The sequence below is a fragment of the Aspergillus puulaauensis genome, chromosome 5 (genome assembly GCF_016861865.1).
Source record: "Aspergillus puulaauensis MK2 DNA, chromosome 5, nearly complete sequence".
Taxonomy (NCBI): Eukaryota; Fungi; Ascomycota; class Eurotiomycetes; order Eurotiales; family Aspergillaceae; genus Aspergillus; species Aspergillus puulaauensis.
The window spans coordinates 2,734,697-2,759,774 of NC_054861.1; the positions used below are offsets into that span (position 1 = coordinate 2,734,697).

Consider the following 25,078-nt stretch of genomic DNA (forward strand, 5'->3'; position numbering starts at 1 on the left):
AGTTCAGGCAACCCTAGCTTGATGAAAGGAAGACGCAAGGATGTGAAGCGAACGGGGAGGAAAAGGAGGAAGGAGAGGAGGGAGAGTGAATTATAACCGGGGGCAGGCGACACAACCTCCGCGAATGGCCCGCCGAGGCTGAGCCGCTCAGGCTCACTCGCATGGCTGCAGATAAGAGGATTGATTTCTCCGCACAGCAATTCGACTGACCTGACTGGTTTCCTTGACCGGGCTGCGAGGGCCCGAAACTCGAAAGGGAGGTAGCATCGCCGCTCAGTCTCAGCAGCTTGTGGCTTGCACCAAACGAGGCCAAGTGCTTGGAGCGGATAAGCTTGGCACCGCCATGCTCTTGCCCCGCGATAAGCTGCCCATCTGACCACAGTCACCGGGCACCTCGACGCTGATAAGCACAATGCTTGACGGGACAAGATTCATGGTTGGGAACCAGGGCTGGTTTGTACAGGAACAGACACCAAACCTAAACCACGGCAATCTGCTTCAGCTTCATCAGGCACTGGCATGGCAGTCGAATTCTGGAATCTGGAGACTGGAATTAAGCATATTATCTTAGTTACGTTACATGCTCTCCAGACTCCAGATTGTCGATGGGGAAGCGATACCACCTTACTGTATACGGTCCCACTTGGCCCGGGCTTGGCACTGACAACAGCTGGCCTGCTCTTGACGCAACTGATAGGCGCAGTGAACTTTCCCTCGTGTTTATTTTTGCCGTCTTCGTATCACAAGACGCCCTGCTTTGGCATCGCCTCGCTTCGTGCTGCAAAAGGGCAAATACCAGAAATCGTTCGTCAACAAACTTGGCGCCAAGCATAAGAGAAACTTACGGTCGTGGCAAAACCGCGGTATCTCCAGATTGGCAAATGTTAATTTCTCGCTCCAGCTGATAACCACGAGGGATTCCGTGTTCTGGAAGCTTATGGGGCCACCACCCAGCCAATTACATGCAAACCGTTAGGTAACGGCCTCTGATGTTATCTCCTCCTGCCCTTGAAACCACCCATGCAACGAGATTGAATAGTTAGTCAAATGGTACTATTATTCGAATTCCTATTTCACCTTTTGTGCGGCTCCAGCCTCCAGGGCACAGGGCACGAGGCAGACTCGTGCCAACGAATACATACAGAAAGTAGCTCGCATGTTTGGGCTGGATCCGCCCTGCAGTAGGCTGACATCCCTAGATCAATACGAGAAAGGCAGATTCAGCTTCAGGGTACTATACCATTAGTTACTATGTGCTCCGTACTCTGTAAACTTTCTGGCTGCCTCGACTCGGCTTGCTCTAGCATAACCTGTTAAGTTATCGACATTCATACTTTTCAGTTAGGCCACCAACGGCCTCAGTGAGGCCCAATGCCATTTTGGATGCCAGTTCCCGAGCTCGTCTTTCTTTTCCCCACGACCGAGTGGGTGCCACGTGATTTAATTTCTATATCGATACCAGGTAGAGCCAGAGGTGAGGAGCTTTGGTAATACAACTTCATCACTGGCCATGCATTAGTGGATAGTTGCTAAACTAATAAATATTTCATGAACATCTATATATAATTCGAAGTGGATAACGTGAACAAACATACCTGTGCTGTACAATACCAGCATACAAATCCAGGGTGACCCAAATCATTAATCATTAGTATTCATCCAACTTGCATAACTAACTATTTCCAAAGAAGACAACGATAGGCTCAGGGGCGTCGTGCTATCGACGTCGACGGAATCCGAGCGTTTGTTGACCACCCCATCTAAGTGGTCCCCAACTGTCGTAGTCTTCTAAAACTTCGTCATCAAGGCTCTCATCCTCATCCTCGTCTTGCTCCTGGTTCTCGACCGTTTCATCAACGCCTGTGGATTGCTCAGGAGCAGAAGGTTTGTCGACAACTTGAAACTCAGAATCCCAGTTAATGTTCGTTTTTCCGTTTTGTTGCACGAGGAATTGACCGAGCTTTAGAACGGCGTTAAAGGCTTCTTTCCCGGTGGGAACTATGTACTCTGACGGAAGAAGAAAGCCGTAGCTGCCACGGTCGCGCAGCTTTATTTGATATGCGTATCTGGTTCGGAGTTGGTGGTAGAACCAGTCCAGCGCGCTACCGCCTGAGCTGCCACCCACGGGGAAAAAGCTCTTGGCAGACTTCTCAACAGGCGTGACAATACCCTCGCATGCAGAGGTGACATCGTAGATTTCGTGCGTGGTCAGCCGGATAACCTTGGCCAGGCCTAGGCCAAGCTCCTCTAGGCTTTCCAAAGTTGGTGGGACTGAAGAGCACGAGTAAGAGAACGGATAGAGGATCTGTTGCGAGTAAGAATGGAAGTCTAGGAAGCCCACAATCCGCGCATTATTATTCTCAGTCTCATTGAGAGCCCACTGCGCCAACTGTTGCGCCTCAACGCCTTCGAACGGCTCTTCTCCGGCGTAGTTCTCGGAACATGGATTCGATTGTGTCTGATCGCCATCCCACTCAAATGCCCACGACCGGTCCAAGTCTATCCCAGGACAGAATCGGAAGCTGGTCGGCTGTCTGTTTTTGCGCCATAGGCGATCGTTATCCCAAGTATAGACATACCCATCCGGATTGATCGTCGGCACTAAAACCCAGTCGTAGTCCCGTAACAGATGTGTAACAGCCTCGGATGTTCCATATTTGGTGATGAGGTTATATGCTATGTAAGTAACTGTAGAGGTACTTATCCATTCCCGAGCATGATTGCCGCCAACGACAAGAATAGTTGGCCGAGGTTCGGTATCCGACTCGGAGCCGGTGCCCAATCGCAATGCGGGAATCTGGCGACCTTCGTAAGAAACGCCAATGTTTATTAGTCGAACATGCGACGAGAACATAGATGCCATTAACCGCATCCAAGGGAGAATGACGGATAAGGGTTGGTAGTCCCGGAAGAAAAGGTCGGGGGCCCCGCGAGCGGAGGGATTAGTTATAGGGCTCTCATCGAGGCCGAGAGGTCGACGAGTTGGGTATGTAGCATAAATAATCTCCGGTAAGTTATCGATGAGGGGGGTGTAAGCAGTCTGGAGGGAGTCTGGAAGTAGGCCGAGCAAAGAAGGAATCTTGGAAAATTAGCATTCCCTATACCAAACTACAGAGGAGAGATTGAGTGACGTACGACTTCCTCAGCGAGCCGGATATCGACAAATTCGGGGGTAGATGCCCAAACATCCAAGAAGAGGATATTGGTCGCCTCTGCCAGTGTCTCTGCCTCTTTGGTATCCTTGACCTGGAAACGAAGAACGACGTCACTGCCATATCGGGCCGAGCCTCGAGGGGCAGAATCATCGTGGAGTGTAGGACGGGCCGTGTTGGAGTCGGGGATACCCCATATTGTTTCGATAATCCAGTCTCGAAGGCGAATCCATGGTCGCTGGGGGTTGGAATGGGATGATAATAGAGAAACAGGCTCGACGGGGGGTGGAGGAGTGATGCTGGAGCCCGCGGGAACTGCGGCAGTCGTTATCGCTAATGCAACCAGCAGAAGGATATGCAAGAGCGTCCGAAGAGAGCGCATTGTATATGAACGACCTCAGTGGATCATTGTCCCACAGCTTGGAGGTAGTCTGGGAACAGAAGGAGAGACACTAATGATGGAAATATTGGAGAACTGAACTTGGATGGAAGACGAGAGAGGCCCGGACCCGAGAGCATTCTTGGAAGCTGGGAGGCATGTGGCAGTGCATGTGCCTGAGGCAGCAGTATTCATCGCACCATGTCTACCGCACCCCAGTTATCATAGCTCGACTATTATCAAGGATGCTAAATTCCTGCCAGGCTTTGGAGTTACATTCTCTCCAATGAGACCTCTACCAGCAGCTCCCAGCCGAGCGCTCTGCGAAGCAATGATACTACAGAAACTGCTCCGTTCCGGATTGGGTTTAGTGGACCAAATCGCTGGGACCATTCCCTCTCCGAGTCTCCATCCTCGCTCTGCTCCAGTTTCGCGGTCTGGACTCTGATGCTGGACCAGGAAGAAAACACACAAAGCTGTGGGTTAAGCAGCTTCCAGAGTCCAGACTTTTCTTTCCCTGGGTCTGAAGTCAACGGCACTTTTGCTATCATTCTAACGCGTGCCAGCTCTTGCTCTCAGACCATATTGTTCCTCCCACCAGTCAGCAATATATCATCGCTACACTATCTGCAAATGCAAGCCTACTCTATTTGCCTTCTATGATTTATGCTGTCATCTTGTCCCTGGCCTCATGGAGTCGTAAAACATGCGTAGTCTGTATTTCGTCAGGCAATCAACCTTGTGCATTAAAATAGAAGCAGTCCACAGCCGTTCCACCAACCACCAACAACACGCAGCTTTTTCATCATCTACGCACTGTGTGCTCCGTTCCTTAGCCGGATGACCGGGATCCAATGTGGATGGAAAACGAACAATACAGCTTACGAGTTCTCCGTAATTGATAGGTTTTGGTTGTTGTACTCCGTATGCGAGCTGGAGCCCAGACCACACGTGCCTCGCCCAGACAGTAGACTGTCTTGTTTCGCTCGGCCCGCCAATTTCTCGACCATCATCATCCTGCATCGTCATCCCAGCTCCCTCGCTCCCCTCGGATACCCCTTCTTCCTTCTCTCCCTTTTCTTGACGGTCGTCTGTTCTGGAATCATCGGTACCCCGCGTATAGAACACTTTTTGTTGTCCGAGGCCCTCCCGCCCAAGCTAATCTCGACAAAGTACCTTGGTTCATCCACGCCCGTCATCTCCCCTCTCATTGCGCGTCGCCTCAGCTCATTCTTCTATCCACGATTTTACGGTCAAGAAATGTGAAAAAGGGTCTAGGTGGTTGCATTATACCATTGCTTCGGAACCGCTACGTTTATTGTTTTCTTCCTGATCGGCTCACCTGTACCCTTCGCCCCCTTTTCGCCCGGTTTCACTCCTGCTTCGTCGATCGCCAGCTTGCTCTCCCCCCCTCCTTGCCGCCTTGACCGACTGCCTCCATACCTCCGCTTCGTCCTCTCGCAATGTCAATTGTTCTCTATTAGTGGTGGTTTCCATATTCAACCTGAAACCCGTCGCCTCTCTCGCACACACGCCTCCTCCGACCGCATCGATACAAAAAAAGTACGGATGTGATTGAAGGGATTGCTTATGGGTCTTTCAGCCACTCCTCGCTGTAGGGTAATATAAGTTAAGGCTCGGCTCTCTTGCCATCGCCATGCATTGGAAAGGATTTCGACTGGGTGCGTTATATGACAGTGAATCGAAACGAAACTTGGCCGAGCCTCAGCTACAGGCCCGCCACAGCGAGCAGCTTACTCGCTCTACGCTCTCAACGACCAACCTTCCATCGAGAGCTTCCGAGTCCTCCCCTCGCTCTGCCACCCCCACAGGTCCAGAAGATGATCGAGGTGAATCAGGCGAGGGCAACAATGGTGCCCCCGCTGCGGGGAATTCATCTTTCAAAAGCAAGAGCCCTAGCGCTCTACACTCCAGTCGGGATACCTTGAATCGGCGCGGGAATAGATTTAGTCTCATGAGACTGCGTCATGCTTCTGATCCTCAATTATCCAAAACATACGCCAAAGGGGAAACTCAGACTCCACCAGTGCCCGAAATACCTCCGCGTAAGTGAAAAGTGGCTCGGTTTGGCTTGCTGCTTCCTGCAAATTGCTAATGTTGTTGTTTTCGTTTATGCTACAGCTCCTACTATAATTACTACCGCGCCTACAAGTCATGAATTGGACCAACCCGTAAAGCGAAAGGGAAAGTTCACTTTTCTTCCGGACCTTAGAAAGTTGTCTATGGACGAACTGCCGGAGCAGCAAGCTGCCCCAAATGGCAAGGCAAAACAATCTCAAGATTCGGCGGGATCGCAGAGTGCGGATACGGCGTTGGCAACCTCGAGTAACAGCACCGAAGGGCCGGGACGCCTTTCAACAACGTCGATTCGGAGTAGTGGTGGTCGCGATCGACCTCCCAATTCACATCGTTCCTCGGTAGCGGATGTTCGGTTCTCTGAATCTTCTCGCTCCGATCAAAGTGCCGGTAATGGTATTTCTCGAACGAACTCCCCTATCGGAGGCACAACTTCTAGCCATAAGCGATTTCGCATGCCCCGCCTGAAAAGAAACCGTGTTCAATTCCCATTACCACCAAAACCCACTGAATCGCAGTCGGGTGACACACATGCACCGGGCTTAACCCAGTTTCGGTCCGTTCCTGACGGGCCAACTCGAGGCTCCGACGCCTCAGATGGACAAGATCACATTTCCCCGTTGCCGTCTCCCTCACGGTCATCTGCAGGTTTATCAAACCCACGTCCGACTATATCTCGAAAGGATTCATCCAACTCCGCCCATTCAACCCATTCTACACCGTCGGCCCGTGGTCCGTTTAAGAGCAGAACCAGGTCCTCGACATTGGATTCGGTCACCAACATGCGCGACGCCGACCAACAACCGTCTCCGAACCAACCCTCATCTGGGAGAACCTCATTTTCGACCACCGGCCGCAAAAGTTTTGGTGATATTTTCGGTATTTCACAACGGTTAAGGCAAAATTCGGAGCCTGGTTATATTCGAAACAACGGGTCACCTAGTGGCACGAAAGGCGCGTCAACACCACTTGCGAAAGTCCAGTCTTATCCAAAGAGAGAAGAAGGTGACACTCCCGCAACATACCTCTCACGGCTCGAGGAGAACATTCCAAAGAGTGCGATTGCGGGAGTCCTTTCCCAATCTGGCGAGGAGTTTTATAAAACCGCCTTGCGAAAGTTCATGCGGGGGTTTGCTTTCTTTGGCGACCCTATCGACATGTCCATTAGAAAACTACTAATGGAAGTGGAGCTACCGAAGGAGACGCAGCAGATCGATCGTTTCCTCCAGAGCTTCGCAGACCGATATCATGAGTGTAACCCGGGAATCTTCGCGTCTACAGGTAGTCCCTCTTTACACCCTTTTATCGATGGTTGTATATTGACTTGCATTAACTCGCTATCTAGATCAAGCATACTTTATTGCTTTCTCCATTCTCATCCTGCACACAGATGTGTTTAATAAGAACAACAAGCGCAAGATGCAGAAGGGAGATTATGTCAAGAATACACGCGGCGAAGGTGTAGCGGAGGATGTCTTGGAATGCTTTTACGAGAATATCTCTTACACGCCTTTCATTCGCATCGAGGATTCCAACCACAGTACCCGTCACTTAGCGAAACCCAAGAAAGCCTTGTTTCGGGTTCCAAGCGCCGAGAATTTGTCACGCGTGGCCAGAGAACCTGTTGACCCCTACGCGCTAATTATGGATGGAAAACTTGACACTCTGCGACCAAGTTTTAGGGATGTCATGAACATAGAAGACCCATACCACTGCAACCCAACCACAGGCCCACCAGACATGGACAGTTTGCACCGGGCCTTTGCCCAGTCATCTATCCTGCAGATTGTCTCCGCACGATCGCGACCCGATGCTTTCATGCCAGCTAGCATGGAAAATCCTGCCGATTCCAACCCCGGACTGGTCGATATCAAGGTGGCCAAGGTCGGATTGCTCTGGCGCAAAGACCCGAAAAAGAAACGGGCACGATCTCCGTGGCAGGAATGGGGTGCCTTACTGACCTTGTCCCACTTGTATTTCTTTAAGGACGTGAATTGGGTAAAGTCCTTAATGGCTCAGTGTGATACCCATCGGAGAGAAGGACGTCGCCGAGGCGTGGTGTTCAGACCTCCGCTGACCGATTTCAACCCCGTTGGGATGATGTCTACGGACAATGCGGTGGCTCTCCTTGACACCAGCTATAAGAAACATAAGCACGCCTTTGTATTTGTCCGCCGGAACTCCCTTGAGGAAGTCTTTTTGACCAACAATGAGGCGGACATGAATGACTGGCTGGCAAAACTCAATTATGCAGCAGCGTTCCGAACAACGGGAGTTGGGACTAAAAGCATGGCCGTCACGAAGTACGATGCCCAACGGAATCGGATGAGTCGTCGGGCCTCCTTCAAGTCTGATACATCGCGGATGTCCATGGATAAAGACCCAGCCTGTGAAAGCACCGAAAGCGATGAGTTGATGATGGCTCGCAACCGATTGATTCAACAGAAAATTAAGGAGGCCAATGAATCTCTATTCACCACCCAAAAGCAGCTAGACGAAATTCTGAGGAACGCTAGGCATCTACAAGTGCTGACTCCTGTCCACTCGCGAGCAAGAGAGCAATTGATTATGGCTGCCGGCCGTATGGCAGCGAAGCTCAAGTGGGTGAGGCAGGATATCTGGCGTACCAAAAGCCGCCGAGAGGTGCTAGTCCGCGATTTGGATATAGAGAATGAACAACCGCAAACATCGCCCGAATCGCATAGTCTCCGGTTGCAAATACCAAAATCTAACTCCTCTCTGTCTGAATCGGCTGCAGGAGACCTCAACGGGGACAAGCAGGTGTCGCCAATGACTGCCAAGTCCCCCAGCATACCCCCCGAGAAACCACCATCCGTCAACCAAATATCATCCCCGACGTCTAGCCTGGGTGGCGTACGTCGGCCTAGCCTTGCTACTTCTGTGACTTCACCTGACCTCTTGTTACGTGCGGGCAGAGCACCGTCAATTGATAACGTTCAAGAGCGAACGAAATCAGCTTCTCCCCATCCAGCAAGCTTGGAGCGTGACCCTTCGGTGCTCAGTTCTGGCAGCAAAGTGGATGCTGCGAGTCTCGCTTCCAAGACCTCCAAATTGACGCTTCCCGGAAGCTTAGATGATGGCGAGGAACGTCTCCTGCGGGAGGCAGGATTGTTGGATGTGAATAGCTCACCGTCCCGCAAAGGATCCGTTACTGTGGAGAGTGTGGATTCCGAATCAAAGAAGGATGAAGGGCATGATGGATCTCAGGGTGACCGGATGAGTCGAGTTCGCCACAGCTTCCACCGCACATTACGCGATTCATCCAGCGGTCATCATGGGAATTACCCCCGAAGTAAGAAACGAGACTCCACACAAAGCGCTGCAGCGGAAGACGGCCAGAGCACAGGCGAAGGGGCGGGCGGCCTGTCACGTAAGGGGGGCAGCTTCACTGTGCATGGGAAAAAGGCTTCGATTGTAACTTTTGGGTCCGACTGGCAGAACATGCCGCCAGAAGAGCGTCTCAAACTTCGAAAGCCTACTCCGTTGGAAGAACCGCGAGCGTCCGACACAGATCTAGTCAGTGGTGGTGAATCCGTCCGTTCTGGTTTGAGAGCGTCAATGGACCTTCCGGTTCCACCAAGGCTATCCGAGGAGAAGGTTGATGATAAACTAGACACGCGCTCAGTACGTTCTGAGAGCGCTATGTCCACAATATCCCAAGAAGCCATTTCACCATCAACCGTCATCCATGAGGGACAGACCCGAGTGTCGAAGGATGGCGTCGATGAACACCAGACGCCAACATTACCGCAGCCCGTACACGCATGAATGTTTTCCTTTCTAGTCGACCATAGTCCATGAATTCTTGTTCTCATGACGACATTTATACCCATTCGTTTCCTTTCTTTTCTTTGGTTACTCGTCAGCGCCTTCTATTATTTTGCATTTGCCTTTCCTCGCCGGAGCCGACTCGGTAGACTGAAGTTGACTGTGGTCTGACATTTTCTCTTCTTTCTTCTCTTTCCGCTTACTGTTTATTGGTATTTGCATGGTCGAGTGGGCGGGATTATCAATCTTTTTGGGTCGGTATACTATTACAACGGGCTTGTTGGCGGCACTGGCATGCATGGATGGCATATATGGTAAATACAGCATATAGTATGGGCAATTCAAAAGTCACAGTTTAACATATTATGATCATTCATATCATTCTTTCCGTGCTTTACATTGATACATTTTATTTACTCCGGTCTCTCGAGTCCTCAATATCTTCACCTCATTTCGTTCACCATGGTGATCTGGTGGTCATGGGTCTTGGTTGTCGCCGAGAACACAGCTTCACAGTACGTCTCTCTCGTCTCTCCTTTGCTTTCCAGTTCCCCCCAAAACAAGCCTTTATCTCTTCTCTTTCTCTTTTATCTTCTTGTCTCTGCCTCTCTACCCATAACACACCCACCCCAAACCCATCCTCACCACCATCCCCCCTCTCTGAACCACAACAACAACCTCGCCAAAAGCCCACTCGGCCTCCATCAAAATGGAGAATAACATACCAAGCCACCTCTCAAACCCTTCACTTCCCTCCACATCCTCTATCTCCTCATCCTCACCTAGCACCTCACTCGCACCTATCGGTGCCAATCCCCTCCTCCAAACCTCACTCCCTATGCACCTCATCGAGACTCTCACTAATGCACTTATGGCACTATCCAGCATCAGTGCTGAAACCTGGACGGCATCTGTGTCGTCTATTGTGTCGAGACTGAATGAGAATGGGAATGTGAGAGAGTGGGTTGAGCTGCTCCTCTTGATTCTCATGAATGAGTTGTTAGGTTTTCTCGGATCACGTGAGTTCCTTTCACATCATAGCACTGCTGTTTACATTGGCTTCAAAGAAAAAACAAGATGAAGTGACATGGTTTTGGATTCTTTTATGAGAGGATGTGTTTTGCATTTACATAATTGATAGCTGACTACATCTCGCTTTACTGTAGGTATCAGAAGGGCTAGAACAACCGTCCAGACTGAAGCCAAGACTGAGGTTGAACCTGACTCAGTGTCGGAGGCTTCAGAAGAGGAGGCATCATCGGACGATTTAGAGGAGGAGTCTGTTTCTGACCAGAAACAAGAAACTGAACCAAAGCCTGCTCAATCAAAGCCTGCTCTTGAACCGATCTCTGTATCGAAATGGAAGCTTGAGTCCATCCCCGAACATGAGGAGTTGTCTCTGCCCGAGAAAAATCATGTATCGGAAAAGAAATTTGAACAAACGGCTGAGTCTGAGCAGAAATCGGAGCCAACAGAGGGCTCCACCCCTGACCAAACATCTATATCCGTACAGGGAGTTACTGGTGATCAAGATTCTGAACATGGATGGCAGCAACCTATGTCTGATCCAAAAATTGGGGGCTATGAAAAACTTGAACCTGAGCAGAAGATTACGTCTGATGATGAACTTGTGTCTGAAACCAGGAATGAGCCTGATAGCGAGAGCCAAGACAGCATCAACAGCGAAAGCCAGAAAGAAGCTTTAGCCAAACACACTTCAACCGGATGTCAGCACCAGCAGGAAGAACCAAGTGTTCGACAGACCGGCGGCTCAGACGCAGATAATGCTGGCGCAATAAGTCTTCGCCCTCCAGACTTCGTTTCTCACTACTTGCCCTCGCCTCCGTCCCCGACATCGAGTATGCCCCCGCTTCTACCTTTAGATGAGCTACCGCCTGAGCTCCTCCGATTGCCTCTGATGAACGAACACAATCTTACGACTGGTCAAAGCGGCCGTGGCCTTAATATTCAGATCGATAACCTCTCAAACCTCACTCCCAACGCCAAATACGAGGTCAGGGAGCCCATCACGAATGCGTTCCAGGTACGCTTCATTAACGAACGTGTTGGCTGGGGTTTGTTTGCCACACAGGACATTCCCGCTGGGTCTGTCGTCCTTGCGGATAAGCTCATGTCTGTATGGTCGCGTGAGGAAAAGGCTTGCAAGACCCCCCATGACACTCACGTAATGCTTGAACGCAAGTCGACGGCGATGGGCACGGATTGGTATAGAACATTCCTCCTGATGGCAAGGTCAAGAATGACCGGAAAGAAAAGGCCAACAGCCCGTGAGCGAAGGCTTGGTGTTCTGACAGCTAATTGGGAACACTACCATTTGCCTATATCCTGGGAAGGGAGGGTTGGCGGTATTATGGGCCTGAACCTGGCTTGGGTGAACCATGCGTGCATTCCAAACTGCACTTTATCGCTTTCTACTGAGTATGGTACGGATGAGAATGGGCAGGTACGATGGGATAAGAAGCCAAAACTTGGAAAGGCAATTATTCGCGCTTGTTCAGGCATTCGAACCGGCGAGGAGATTACTATCCCGTACATGCAAACAGGAGGAACAGCAAAGATGAGAAAGAAGAATACAATGCAGCGATTCGGCTTTCGCTGTCACTGTCGGTCCTGCAAGATGCCGGATTGTAATGCCGACAAAATGCTGTCCAAATACCATCGTCTCGTAAATGGGATCTACAACCCGGGCAACATAGCCGACAAACCAGCTGTTACACTCCAGGCTGCGGCCGCACTGACCGGTCAGGCTCAATATGTGAGGACGAACGACCCCCGGCTCGTCAATATCTGGGTCAACTGTGCTCTTATCGCGGGCCATCATTCTGACCTAGCTAGAGCGCGCTGCTTCCTCAAACAGGCAAGAGAGCTAGCGATAATTTCAGAAGGACCGGGGAGCAAATTGCAACGTCGGATTTCGAAATGGCAAGAGTGCATGACGATGATGCCGGGATTCGGAGCCACAAACAGGGGTCTCAGTACTCCTATGGAGGCAGGTCCAATTTTGAAAGAAGACGATGAATACGACAGGAGAATTTTGTTCATGCTGGATGCGAAGCCGAGTGGATACTTGCGGGTGTCTTGTTATCGTCTTCGCCCTGGCGGTAATGGAACTGAACAACAATGGGATATCGTCGACGGACCGGATCCCGCGCCGCCGAAGCTCAACATCGACGCTATGTCGCCTTCGGGTGTGTGCCGCGACCCGGGCTGTTATCGGTCTGTCATGAGGATAAAGCAGATGGAGCAGAGACGTCGAGAGGATCGTGAGCACCGCAGACATAACAAACGACAAGCGGACTCCGGCTGTATGGACCCTGAGAAGGATTTTGTGGCGATTCTTTTCGAGTTATTTTATGAAGAATTCGCTCCCCAAATGAAATCACGGAAAAGGTTCCGCCGGAATAAGCTTAATACCTATGAAATGGTATCCGAAATAATGGATGGTCTCCACAAATGTTTTGGAATAGGGTGCAAGGGAGAAAACTGCACGTACTGTCATCATGGTGAGGTTTTACCTGGCCCATGCGAATGCGACGACGAACATGCGGAACAGAACCAGGGAGTCCAGGTGCAGGACAACCCCGAGAGGGTAGAGGGAAAGAAGAAAAAGAAGGGAAAGAAGAAGGGAAAGCAGAAGGTCGACGCAGACCCCGTAGTACAGGACGTTGGGGCTGAGAGGAAGGTGAAAGTGGTGGAGGGCGTTGGTTGCTGCCATGCAGGAGTTGCTCTTGAGTCTTTTTCTTCTTGAGTTTTGCTGGACGTTTCTTTCCAGTTTCTGGCATTTTGCCTATTCTCCCTAGATGTTGGAGTGCGAATCTTGATCTTCTCGATCTCGTTGTTACCTCGCTTGTTCTTTCTTGCCATACTGTTTCTTGTTTCCGTACTGTTTCTTTCTATTTTCTGGCATTTTGCCTATTTCCCCTAGATGTTGGAGTGTGAATCTTGATGTTCTCGATCTCGTTGTTATCTCGTTTGTTCTGTCTTGCTATACTGTTTCTTGTTTCCGTGCTGTTTCTTTCTTTTTCTGGCATTTTGCCTATTTTCCCTTGATGTTGGAGTCTGGATCTTGATGTTCTCGATCTCGTTGTCTCGTTTGATCCTTCTTGCCATACTGTTTTTTGTTTCTTGAAAATCCGCCTAACATAGTCGCTAGTTAAGAATGAAATGTGGTTGAACTAGCGCAGAGCTATGCAGAAAATCCGTAGGCATAGTCATCTGCTTTGAAATCTGGCACGAGTGACTCGCTGATCAATGGAGCTTAATGCGAGTCAGAGCGCGGGATGATGAGACTCCTTCGTCGCTTTTCTCTCCAGGCAGACAACGCTGCATTCACGTTTGGAGAATGGTCTGGAACATCAAATACACAATGACCAAGAAAATTGTCGATGAAAGATGTGCGACAAAAAGAACGGAGGCGAGCCACAAAGGGAGAGAGCAAAGGCAGGAGGACGGACCGCGAAGATCCCCAGGCGGCGTCACTGACTGTTCCCCAGGGTCCTCACTCCTCACTCACTCTCCCTCGCACCCACTCTCCCACTCCCACGCTGCTTGTCTTATAATCCCACAGCGCCCCTGATGTCGGTCAGGCATCTCCGGAGACTCAGCTGCTGAGTCGACCTCAGTGTGTCGCTCTATTCTACTCCGCACTCGAGATACCCCACAGCTGATAGTTACTCGATCTCGATTATCTAATATCGCCGTCATATCTCTGGGTTGCCTCTTCTCCAACTTCGCATCCCAAACTCCAACCACTCTCATGGCTGCCTCTAACGACCTTCGGGGATGGGTGATGAGCGCCGTCTCTGGCGTCGGTGAGTGTCTGCCGCGGATATATCTGTTTCCAAACTAACTATCCAGCCTGCATCCTTGGGTCCTCCGTCATTTGCATCGACATCCTCCTCCGCCGCTTTTGGCCTCGAAGTCACTTCCAGATCGTGAACAATAATGCCTTCCTGTCCGCATCACTCTCACTCAGCGCGGGTGTTATCGTGAGTTAATTTTGGTTCTTCGGCCAAGTTTGTGGCCCCTGCTGACGTTGACTTTCCAGCTTTTCACCTCGCTATATAGCATGCTGCCCACCTCCCACGAATACCTTATGAAAGCTGGCTGGTCGCCCTCCCGCTCGGCATACGGACTCATTGGCCTCTTTATTGCTGGAGTTGTAGGTATTCGCTCACTTTCGGCCTTGTTACATAAGTTTCTTCCATCTCATGTGGTCGATTGTGCCCATACTCATGAACCTGCACCCCACCACGGCTCCGACCTCGAACAAGGCAAACCCAAGCGCAACTCTATAATCTCTCAAAAACACACCGCGATGTCCGAGAGAACTCCTCTCTTAACTAGATCACCCAAGTCTACACCAGCTGGGGCTGGTCTTCCCATGGCAGAACAACAGGCCGACGGAGCTGCCCGCTTGGGACCGGAACCCTGGCGGGTCCGCCTCGGGCGGCGCTTGAGTGGTTTCATTGGCGGCGCAAAGGCTCATTGCGATGAAAATGGCCCGTGCTATGGGTTCTCGCAAGCTTGCGGCGAGGAGTGCTCAAAGACACTTATTCATCCTGTAATTACCGCAGACGATGCCTCCGATACAGACATTCCACCACCTGAGCATTCACCGAATAATTCCAGCTGCTCCTCCCATATGGATGTGGTGGTCGATGGCCCATCTTCACCCGTCAGTGAACATGATGAACAGCATAAGCAGTCGACTTCTGGTCCCCAACATCACCATCACGTACCCCAGAATGCTTTTCTCTCTATTGGCTTACAAACATCCGTAGCCATTGCGCTGCACAAACTCCCTGAGGGTTTCATCACATATGCCACTAACCACGCGAGTCCGACTCTCGGGATGACAGTTTTCCTAGCTCTCTTTATCCATAACATCAGTGAAGGTTTCGCCATGGCACTGCCCCTCTATCTAGCCATTCAGTCTCGCGGCTGGGCGATGTTCTGGTCTAGTCTTTTAGGTGGCATTAGCCAGCCTGCCGGGGCTGGACTGGCGGCACTCTGGATTTGGGGTGCGCGTAAGGCCGGTAGTGGGGCCGGCGATGGCCAGAATGAGGCATCTTGGGCTGTTTATGGTTGCATGTTTGCCGTTACAGCGGGGGTTATGGTCTCTGTCGGCTTGCAGCTGTTTACTGAAGGCTTAGTCTTGACGCATCAGCGGAACATGGCGATTGGCTTTGCTATTGGAGGCATGGGCCTGATGGGCCTGAGTTTTGCATTGACGGCGTGATTTATATACACAGCGTTTGGGTTTGCTTGGTTTCCTCGGCTTCATTGGGTATTTTAAGAGCTCGCTTGGTGCATCTTGCTCTGGAGTTATATTCCCGGCACTTCACTTGTGCGACGAGTAACGGTACTATTATAATTACGACTAGAACGCAGCCAGACAACCTATTAAAAGTACCTTACTGCCTTTGACTTAATTTCACGACTTCCGATAAAAAGAGTTGTCATTCATGATATGTTAGATTTTGCAGAACTAACTATGTGCAAAATAACCGCCAACGCCTTAAATGCACCATATAATGTAACTAACCCAATAAAATACATCGCGCAGAATCTACGACCCTTTGGCAGCTGCTTCTCGCTCCTTCTTACGTGCCAGATAGCGCTCACGGGCACTGGATACATCTGTAGTCGATTTCTGGCTGCGACTGCGTTCTGCAATCTCCTTCTGTTGCGCTGCTTCGGCCTCCTGGCGTTGTCGCTCTTGTTCCTCCAGCTGCTGCGCGATCATCTCGGTTTGGCGGGCGCGCTGTCCTCCACGTCCTCCAGCCTGTCGAGAATCGAACCGCGATTTGGCGCCAGCGCCAGTACCAGGTGCCGTTCGTGACGGAGGAGGAGCAGCGGTCTTGGGTTTAGGCGCAACATTCAGGCCCGCCGAAAGCAGTTGTCTCTTATCGACAATCTGCCCGTCATCGTTGACAGCAATGTGAGCGCCCTCGGCATTCAAATCCGCCGCCTTCTGTGCCTCCGTCTTCTCCTTCTCTGTGGTATCCGTCGGCACTTCGCCGCCAGTCTCGTGGATCTTCTTTGCCGCTTCATCGGCTGCCTTCATGACAGCGTCATGCTGCTCCTCTCCACGTGCCAGCAAGTCCCGGTAGAACCCAACCATCCCTGAGCCACCATTCGTTTTCCTCCGCTCTTCCTCTTCCTGCTCCCTCGCCTTCTCCTCCTCCTCTACCCGCCGCAGTTCCTCCTGCTGCGCCTTATACGCACTCGTCACGAACTTCTCCTTATCATCAAATTCGTCGCCCTCGGCTTCCCTCTCCTTCGCTAACATCCTATCCCGCGCACGTAGCTGATCCCGCTTTCGAATCTCCGCACTCCGTAGCAGGGATGTCATATACTTCGGTACACCCTCCCCTCCATCAGCATTGTCCTTGTTTTTCTTTTCTGGCTTCGCATGTAGACTCTCATACACAGCATCATAAGAGTAAATCGAGGGATCTAGATCCTGCGCCTCCGAAACATGCTTTTTACTACTGTGCAGAGCAGACAGGTTCGTGAATTCTCGATTCGCAGGTGCATTCAATCCATACTTTTTCTCCTTGTTCCCATCCTTATTGTCCCCATTATCGCCTCCATTCTCACCCTCCTCATCCTCATCCGCAAATATCGACGTCTTGCTCAACGGCTTAATCTTCGGTTTCGCGCCCTGTCCCAGCGGAACGATTTTACGCTTCTGCGGTGGTCCATGGGAATCATCGTTGAGTGAAGGCTTCTTTTTCGTAGACTTTTCAGCAGCTGGCTCATCGCCCAGACCACCTATCGTGGTAATCTCCGTCTCATTCGTAGCGCGCGACTCGTCCTCCGAGTCCGAATCGAAGACGGCCTTTTTGCGCTTTTGGTTCGCGCCTCCGAGCGGGTTCTTCTTTGCGAGGCTCAGGCCTGAGAGCGGTGGTGGCATTCTTCTTGTGCGCTCGAGTTTCTGTTCAGAGTTCGCAACCCCAATTCAACAACTGGTGAATGAGGATCAATAATTGAACAACGTCAGTCCGAATCCCAATCACATCACGTGACTGTATTCCTTTATCATATCACCACGTGATCCGAATCTCCTATCTCCGCCACGATCTCCCTCCCTCCGTTCCGTAGTGTAAATAGACAAACTAGCTGGTTCCGCTCCGCAGCTTGTCAGCCGAATACGTATCCCCAATTACGCCGCAGCGAGGACTCAAAGGAGAGCAGCGCAAACATGTCCTACTACTTCACAATTCTCTCGCCGACAGATGTCCCGCTGTTCAACATTGCCTTCGGCACCTCGAAATCCGGCGGCGATGGCATCGCCCGCTTTCGCTTCCCCGAGGCCGGACAGAATACGTACATGACGCAGTTCATTATCCACTCGAGTTTGGATATGCTGGAGGAAGCACAGTGGATGGGTGGAAATATGTATGTCTTTTTTTTTTCGCTGTTATGTTATGTGTTTTTTTCTTCTTTCTGCTTGAACCGCATTGCATTGGATTTGATCGAGCTGGAATTGCGGGGCGAGTTCAATCGCGGAGCTAATGTGAAATAAACCAGGTACCTAAAACACATCGACACATACCCGCCAGCATCTGCGTATATCTCCGCATTCTTAACTCCCTCGGGCACGCGCTTTCTCCTTCTGCATCAACCCCCACAACCCAATATCCCCGCTTCATCTGCGTCCGCCGGCACGGGGGGCTCAATGAGCATGAGCACGTCATCAGGGATGGGCGGGTCCGGACTCTTCGGAGGTTCAGGGATGGGCTCGTCGAGTCGCACGTCGAGTAGTTCTATAGCTGCGAATCCGACGGCGCCACAGACCGAGGAGGCCGTCAGGCAGTTTATGACGGAGGTGTATGAGAATTATGTCAAGACGGTGATGAGCCCGTTTTATAAGAGGGGGTTGGAAATACGGAGTCCGGTTTTCAGGAGTAAGGTTTCTGCTGCTGGGAGGAAGTGGCTATAGATTTCTCCTTCGTGCATCTCTTCTTCTCTTGTCTTCCGTCTGGTTTAGGGACCATTTCTGTGGTGTTGCTTGTGGTTTGTAAGAGTTGGTTATTGCTATGTGTCTTCAAGTTGGCGAGGGCGTTTTATGGTGCTTTGAATTTCCATTATGCTGGTACAATAATAGTGTCCATTTTTGAATTCGGGGCTTAAGAGCACACTAAAACTGCAGGAACTGTTTATCCAAATACAAGTCAAGAAATTCAAGAAGTCATCTGAGGGGCCAGCTTTTTCACAGTGACATTTTTGAAGTTTTCCACGGCATGTACAACGTCGTCGAGCTTGGCGACTGCGCCAAAGATCCCTCCCTCCATTTTTACTGACTCCAACGTGTTGACGTGCAGAGGCGGTTCGGCCGCCGCAGAGCCGTCTTCTAATAGGAGACAATCGAACCCGCGGTCGTTAGCTTCACGCATCGTCGTGGACACGCATACGTCTGTCGTTACGCCTGCAATGACAAGGTTCTTTACACCCTTGTTGCGAAGGAGAAGTTCAAAGTCTGTGTGTGCAAACGCTCCTCGTCCGGGTTTGTCAATTACAGGTTCACCAGGAAGAGGGTAGAGTTCATCAATGGTATCATGTCCCAGTTCACCGCGGATTAGGAGACGGCCCAGCGGTCCTGGAGAGCCAATTCCTAACCCAGATGGATTGTTTTGAGACCGAAAGGCTTCTCGGCTTGGAAGCGTTGAAAGATCGGGCCGATGACCTGAAAGATGTTAGTTCAAGACAGGACACCCAATTTCAGTGGGGTTAACAGATTGCTTTACCCTCACGTGTGTGATAGACCGGAAACCCGGCAGATCTAAATGAACTTAGAAGCTCCTGAAGTTTTGGTATCAGTGCACGTGTGGCGGATATGTCGTAGCCTTGAAACTCCATGTATCCTCCTGGTGCACAAACTGTTTCATAGTCAGCAAAAAACGGGTAAACTGAACACCACATGGTAGCTACTAACAGTCTTTTTGCATATCAATAATAACCAGCGCTGTGGTATACGGTGTGAGCGTCGCATCATGCGGCCAGTCATATGGGACGGCGGCAATTTGTCCCTTCCGGACTTTGTGATGAGGAACTTGTCGTGGTTTCTCAATAACAGGGCCATGATTGTGGGTAGCATTTAGGACAGTCAAAGTCCAGATGCCAGGAGTTCCAGCTGCAACTAACATAAACGGACAGTCCATCAAACGGGAAGTTCGTCTCCGCTTCCTCGTCTCCTCGGTAAGGCCGTTTCGTGGACGATAGTGTCCACCCCGGTCACACCGTAACCAGACCTTGGCTGTCCGTCCTGGTTTCTTTTCAGTGGGAGTACTAGACGATTTGACTACCACATTGTAACCGTGAGTTTTCGCATGCGCTTGTACTGAGGCAAGAAGTGATGCTCTGGTCGATTACACTAGTGTAAGCAGCCAGTTTCCAAGCTACTACGGATGATCGACAGGATATAAGCAGGAACTAACTTGTCTGGAAACGTCCCTTCGGGCGGCGGAACAAGCTCCATCGACATATCTGGGATGTCTTGAAGATCGCTAGGCGCGTCGAGATTCAAATCTGCGGGGTCCGCCATGGCGGTACGGGTTGTGTCTACCCCTCGGAGTAGGGAAGAGGCTCTAAACCAGGCATCAGCATCATCGAAGCGGCCTTTCCATCCAGTGTATTACGAAAGTGAAGGACACAGTCCGGCCCATCAGGGTTGGGCTGAGGAAGTGCGTGGAAGCAGTGCCGAAGAAAAGGATGGGAACCCAAGGAGATCTCGTGCGTGGTTATAGCAGACAGCAGGTGTATCTCTCGAGATGAGTGGACCAGAGCCACAAAAGGAAGGCCAGCCGATCCAAAACAGACAAAACTTACCAAAAAATTGGAAATATTAACAGATCAATATATTTCTTATCCCAATCATGAATTCATAAAAACGTATGGACGACAATCCCAGGAACATCAAGCTTTGCTGCGAGTGGCAGGGCGAGGCTGAAGTGAGTCTGGCAACAAAGTGTGTGTTCACTGGACATCACGTGATTCTGATCACGTGGCGTGTCCCGGACCGCCACGGTTCCCGTGGAAATAGCAACACAAGCATATCCTACATTACACCGAATCACCGATGTACTCTTCAAGTACTCTATCTCGAACACCCCTTGGATAGTAGGGTTATTGAAGCTGAAATACTACTTTATAATTTGCTGTATATTTGTTTCACCTAAGGTACCCAGAAAGACTAAAAACTGGGTGCTATGATGATCAAAATATACAGACTTACAGAGTATACTCCGCTGTGTTTGAATCCTGTCCGTGATCTGGTATCCAGATTTCATCAGGATAGCAAAAGGACTTCTGTTCTTTGAATAGACTCATGGTCGGAGCTCAGGCTAAACCTGTCGTATGCAAGTTCCCGTGGCTCGGCGACAGTTACGAGGCACGGTACTTCTGTTGCTGCACCAGGGGCCGGTTTGTACTGAGAGCACACTGATGCCACTAGTGCCACGCACTTGCTGCCTGAAGATAAACAAGACCCAACCAACTAAGCCCCTTGGGCCTTAGTAGGATCGCGGGCCGTGGCCACCGCCTGGAGCCTGGGACTTTTCCATCTCGGACTAGCCCAATAATGTTGTTGTTCCCGTGGTCACAGCGCATCCACATGGGTTCCCAGGTCCGTGTATCACATCTCCTTCCCCCAACATCATCGACATCAACAAACCCCCTCCACGACCTCCGACCACAACCACAGCAGCCCCTGTCCCTCACTGAGGGATGCACCAAAGGTAAGTCGATTTGGGGCTATTCTTCCACTCTTTTCTGCTTCGCCTCGTCTGCCACCTCCTGTTTCCCCGCGAAGTTCACCGTCGCAATCGATCTCCCGTTTGCTGCGACACCGCCTCGGCCCCTCCAACCACCAGCCCTGTCGGTTCCCCCGACAAAGCACCGGATACTGCATTTATGATCTCGATCGGTGGTCTCTGGCGTATGCAGAATTGATTTTACCACATAACCGCTGGTCAACTCATTTTGCCGTACCGCCCGTCGGTGGGATCTTGTGACGTGGACCCCTAGAACGTGCGCCCCCTACACCGGCCTCGCCTGGTGTGGGCATAATGCCTTCTGCCGATGAGCCATCCTCAACTCGCACAAACGGGACTAGCTCTCGATCGGATCAGCTTGCCCATTATAAAAAGCAGTATGAGCAGCTTGAGTCCGAACTCGCCGACTTCCAGGCTTCCAGTCGCGAACTGGAGGTCGAGCTAGAGAAGGAAATCGAGGCGTCGGAGAAGCGTGAGCGACAGCTGAAGGAAAAGGTGGACAACTTGAGATACGAAGTAGATGAGTGGAAGGTAAGATCCAATTTGTTTCTTCTGTTCTTCTGGTCACCAACTCACCGCTTTGTTTGTTTGTTTTTAGTCCAAATATAAGCAATCCAAGTCAGAAGCCAGTACTGCCCAGAATACGCTCCAGAAAGAAATCACCTCGCTGCGGGACACGAGTTTGACGCTACAGTTGAAACTACGGGACATCGAGGTTGCAAATGATGATTATGAACGCCAGGCTCGTCACACGACTTCGTCCCTGGAGGATATGGAGTCCAAATTTAATATGGCTATTGAAAGAGGGGTTCTTCTGGAAGAAGAGGTAAAACATGGCGAACAAGAGCGGGAGGGTTTGCGCATCGAAAATCAACGACTCCGAGACGAGTTGAATGATCTGAAGATCGAAACCGATATTGTCCAGGAGAAGCTTCGGAATGGTGGCTGGCGCCGTCGTCCAGCTCCTTTGGGTCGCAGCCCATCGACTCCGCATACTCCAGAAGTATTCGACCGTTCTCCGGGAGAATCGACTGTGTCTTCACCGATGTTTACTACGCCGCCAACGAAGCTGTCGTTGACACTGGCCTCTGCGAATGCAACGCCACCGTCACCACCCATGTCTGAGACGTCGAACAGTATGCGCAGATCATTGAATGCCGCCTCAGGATTCCCTCTACAGAAAGCTGCAGGGTCGTCCGAAACTTTCGGCACGCGGTCGCTATATGACAAGAGGCCCCCGCGATTCCAACCCCACTCCCGGGCTACCTCCTTCGCATTTAGCAATGGTCGCTCAACTCCTTCAATCAGCTCTCGGGTACCCAGTCTTCCTAAGCAGAACAATACCAATACCATTTTCGCCAACAACAACAACAATAACGCCGCGAACCGCCCATCTGGGATACCGAAATCTGGCTCGCTATATCAGATCCGTGGACTCATTGGAAAAATGCAGAAGCTGGAGGAAAGGGTCCAATCCGCCAAATCCAAGCTACCCCCTCCGTCCGATTCCGGTTCGCGTGCGTCCTCCCGCGCTGGCTCGGTTCTTGCTGACAGTCCTGGTGCATCGAATCTTTCAATGCGTCGGGATCCCCGCAAGCGGCTGAGCGGCAGCAGCTTTAGCTCTTCGATCCGGGAAGGCGATGGCGCCCCTCCATATGTCACGTCAAGTCGTCCGTCTTACGGGACTAGGACACAGGGAGACAGCCGTCCGAGCAGCCGCACGAGCTTCTCCAGTTCTTTCAGCCACAGCACTCATCCCAGTGTAACGCCTTCAAATCGCCCAGAGAGTCGCCAAAGCCGTACAAAGACACCTCTGGGCCACTATTCCACCAACCCTACCACGGAAAGCCGAAGACCACGATCATCACTTAGCAACCCAGCGGGACAGTCTACCCCAATCAATGGAATGTCTTACATAGACGAGGATGATGATCTTGCCCAGCAGATGTCTATGCGTGCAACAGTGAGTGAAGCTCGCCCGAGTCGCCTTCCATCGTTTTCCACTCCGACTGGCCTAAAGAAACGAGCCACAAGCGGTGTCTCTGGAATACCAGTCCCTGGAATACCGGCGCCCCGAGGCCTGCGCCGAGAACATACCATGGGACCACCCAAACCAAAGCCGAAAGCGGACGACTTGGGCGAGACGTTTTAGATTGTTGCGGGCGGTAGAAATTTTTTATTTATTTTTTCACGATATTTGACGGCTGGCACGCTGTTTAATAGCCCTACTTGACCGTTCATGATGCGGATTGTTGATCTTTGGACCTTTCATCATGGTGTTATTGGAAGATCCCGATCTCGGAATACCTTGGAAAGGCTATTTGCTCCACTTGTTTATAGATCGGGGGTTTCTTGTTATATCTACCACCACATACCTGTACAGTCAGAGACTTGTATCTGAACGTGTGGCGTTTTTGATTTTTGTCGGGGACCAACACCTTGAAAGGTGAAGGTTCCATCGGCGTCCAAGCTGTTTCTCAGCACCTATTTCTTTGGATGTACCCTTGGTCCTGTGTATCGTTGTCTTAGGCGTTATAATACCCACTGACTTTGAAATTGATCATCTACAAGGACTAGTATGGTTTTCTCTTTCTGACATAGTATCATCGCCCGAGTCGGTGGTATCTGTAAGAAATTCTAATACGCTCAGCGCATTAATATTGTAGCCGCCTCTTGATTGGTTAATTCGTAACTAGTTTTAAGGCATGTTTGGAGCACCTCCAGATATCATGGATCTTCGACCATCTCCGCATTGTCGTCTCGAGGGAAACCATGGTTGTGGCTCGAGACGGCGCTCGCGCTAAATGAGTAAATAGTAGCGATTAGCTCAAGTTGGAGAATCAAGAGCGAATATCCAGTCTTGTGCTCCAATATATATAAATTCTAGAATATATATGTACCATACACTACCTGATCGAACTATATCTAACCCAAGCCAGCCATTCCCCTATGTGCTATATATGTGCTGTATAGATTGCAGTGCTGTGATCTCGCAATGGACGATCTACTCGAATAGGTTGGACCCGTGGGCTCCGTTCGGCTTCATCCGAGCCGTTGGAGTATGAATCAGCCTCGACACGAGATGCTTTTATGTCCAAATGTCTCCCGGGGTCAAATTCCATCTCCATGTCATAACCCCACGGGGTATGGGGTAGATCCCCCGGCGCGATGTAAAATATTGTTAAACTGAGGGAGCCCCGGCTCTTCCTACTCAAATTTGCTTGTGCTGCTACATAGAGATCGCCTGTGTGTTACAGGTAAGTACACACCGAAGAGAACCATGGTCAACGACGAGCGCGTAAAGTGGAAGGTTACTTCCAAACTGCAGAAGGGCCGGCTTCTGGCAGCCGTGAACTGTCTTGCCGGGCTGGCGATTTTCTTTTTTGGTAAGGTGCTCCTCCTCTCCTGCTCCGACAGGTCATTGTTTTCATTTCTCGGATATATTTTGGTTACTTAGTTCATGCGCATAGGATACGATCAAGGGATGATGGGCGGCGTGAATGGTTCCCAGTCCTATCTTGAGGTTATGGGCCTTGGCTATATGGAGAATGGCGAGGCTGTTGTTACCGGTTGGGTTCCACGCATTAATGGCCTTAAGGATTCATTATAAGATGCTGACGATGCACAAGCAACACTCCTTCAGGGAGGGATAACCTCAGTATATTACCTTGGTACCTTGGTCGGTTGTTTTATCGGAGGATCGGTAGGCGACAGACTAGGGCGAATCAAATCGTTTGCTGTTGGCGCTTGCTGGGGTATTCTGGGAGCCCTCCTCCAATGCACCGCAAAGAACCCTTCATGGATCATATGTGCCCGGTTAGTGAACGGCATTGGGACTGGGGTACTTAATGCGATTGTGC

At 50.8% G+C, this 25,078-nt stretch overlaps 10 protein-coding genes across 10 annotated transcripts; 7 read left to right on the plus strand and 3 right to left on the minus strand.

Annotated features, from left to right (window-relative positions):
* Positions 1–1,717: 1,717 nt before the first annotated feature.
* Positions 1,718–3,534, minus strand: ECM14 (M14 family metallopeptidase; the record flags this gene model as incomplete). The annotated part of the gene is made up of 2 exons (XM_041706110.1): positions 1,718–3,079; positions 3,136–3,534. 2 exons carry the CDS (start codon positions 3,532–3,534, stop codon positions 1,718–1,720), a joined length of 1,761 nt encoding a protein of 586 aa, XP_041558528.1.
* Positions 3,535–5,188: 1,654 nt separating this feature from the next.
* On the plus strand, positions 5,189–9,417 carry APUU_51046S (Arf family guanine nucleotide exchange factor SYT1; the record flags this gene model as incomplete). The annotated part of the gene is made up of 3 exons (XM_041706111.1): positions 5,189–5,597; positions 5,674–6,909; positions 6,974–9,417. 3 exons carry the CDS (start codon positions 5,189–5,191, stop codon positions 9,415–9,417), a joined length of 4,089 nt encoding a protein of 1,362 aa, XP_041558529.1.
* A 709-nt stretch (positions 9,418–10,126) lies between these two features.
* On the plus strand, positions 10,127–13,186 carry APUU_51047S (uncharacterized protein; the record flags this gene model as incomplete). Its single annotated transcript, XM_041706112.1, has 2 exons — positions 10,127–10,436; positions 10,584–13,186. The coding sequence occupies 2 exons, from the start codon at positions 10,127–10,129 to the stop codon at positions 13,184–13,186; spliced, it is 2,913 nt and encodes a 970-aa protein (XP_041558530.1).
* A 1,008-nt stretch (positions 13,187–14,194) lies between these two features.
* Positions 14,195–15,679, plus strand: APUU_51048S (Zn(2+) transporter ZRT3; the record flags this gene model as incomplete). The annotated part of the gene is made up of 3 exons (XM_041706113.1): positions 14,195–14,249; positions 14,296–14,426; positions 14,486–15,679. 3 exons carry the CDS (start codon positions 14,195–14,197, stop codon positions 15,677–15,679), a joined length of 1,380 nt encoding a protein of 459 aa, XP_041558531.1.
* A 330-nt stretch (positions 15,680–16,009) lies between these two features.
* On the minus strand, positions 16,010–17,359 carry APUU_51049A (splicing regulator NSRP1-like domain-containing protein; the record flags this gene model as incomplete). The annotated part of the gene is made up of 1 exon (XM_041706114.1): positions 16,010–17,359. The coding sequence occupies one exon, from the start codon at positions 17,357–17,359 to the stop codon at positions 16,010–16,012; it is 1,350 nt and encodes a 449-aa protein (XP_041558532.1).
* Positions 17,360–17,647: 288 nt separating this feature from the next.
* TRS20 (TRAPP subunit TRS20) lies at positions 17,648–18,388 on the plus strand (the record flags this gene model as incomplete). The annotated part of the gene is made up of 2 exons (XM_041706115.1): positions 17,648–17,844; positions 17,977–18,388. The coding sequence occupies 2 exons, from the start codon at positions 17,648–17,650 to the stop codon at positions 18,386–18,388; spliced, it is 609 nt and encodes a 202-aa protein (XP_041558533.1).
* A 241-nt stretch (positions 18,389–18,629) lies between these two features.
* On the minus strand, positions 18,630–19,990 carry APUU_51051A (cysteine hydrolase family protein; the record flags this gene model as incomplete). Its single annotated transcript, XM_041706116.1, has 4 exons — positions 18,630–19,132; positions 19,194–19,325; positions 19,382–19,806; positions 19,884–19,990. The coding sequence occupies 4 exons, from the start codon at positions 19,988–19,990 to the stop codon at positions 18,630–18,632; spliced, it is 1,167 nt and encodes a 388-aa protein (XP_041558534.1).
* A 1,068-nt stretch (positions 19,991–21,058) lies between these two features.
* APUU_51052S (uncharacterized protein) lies at positions 21,059–21,361 on the plus strand (the record flags this gene model as incomplete). Its single annotated transcript, XM_041706117.1, has 1 exon — positions 21,059–21,361. The coding sequence occupies one exon, from the start codon at positions 21,059–21,061 to the stop codon at positions 21,359–21,361; it is 303 nt and encodes a 100-aa protein (XP_041558535.1).
* A 151-nt stretch (positions 21,362–21,512) lies between these two features.
* On the plus strand, positions 21,513–23,370 carry nde1 (nuclear distribution protein NudE; the record flags this gene model as incomplete). The annotated part of the gene is made up of 2 exons (XM_041706119.1): positions 21,513–21,749; positions 21,817–23,370. The coding sequence occupies 2 exons, from the start codon at positions 21,513–21,515 to the stop codon at positions 23,368–23,370; spliced, it is 1,791 nt and encodes a 596-aa protein (XP_041558536.1).
* Positions 23,371–24,498: 1,128 nt separating this feature from the next.
* APUU_51054S (uncharacterized protein) lies at positions 24,499–24,828 on the plus strand (the record flags this gene model as incomplete). The annotated part of the gene is made up of 2 exons (XM_041706120.1): positions 24,499–24,604; positions 24,689–24,828. The coding sequence occupies 2 exons, from the start codon at positions 24,499–24,501 to the stop codon at positions 24,826–24,828; spliced, it is 246 nt and encodes an 81-aa protein (XP_041558537.1).
* Between the last annotated feature and the right edge of the window lie 250 nt (positions 24,829–25,078).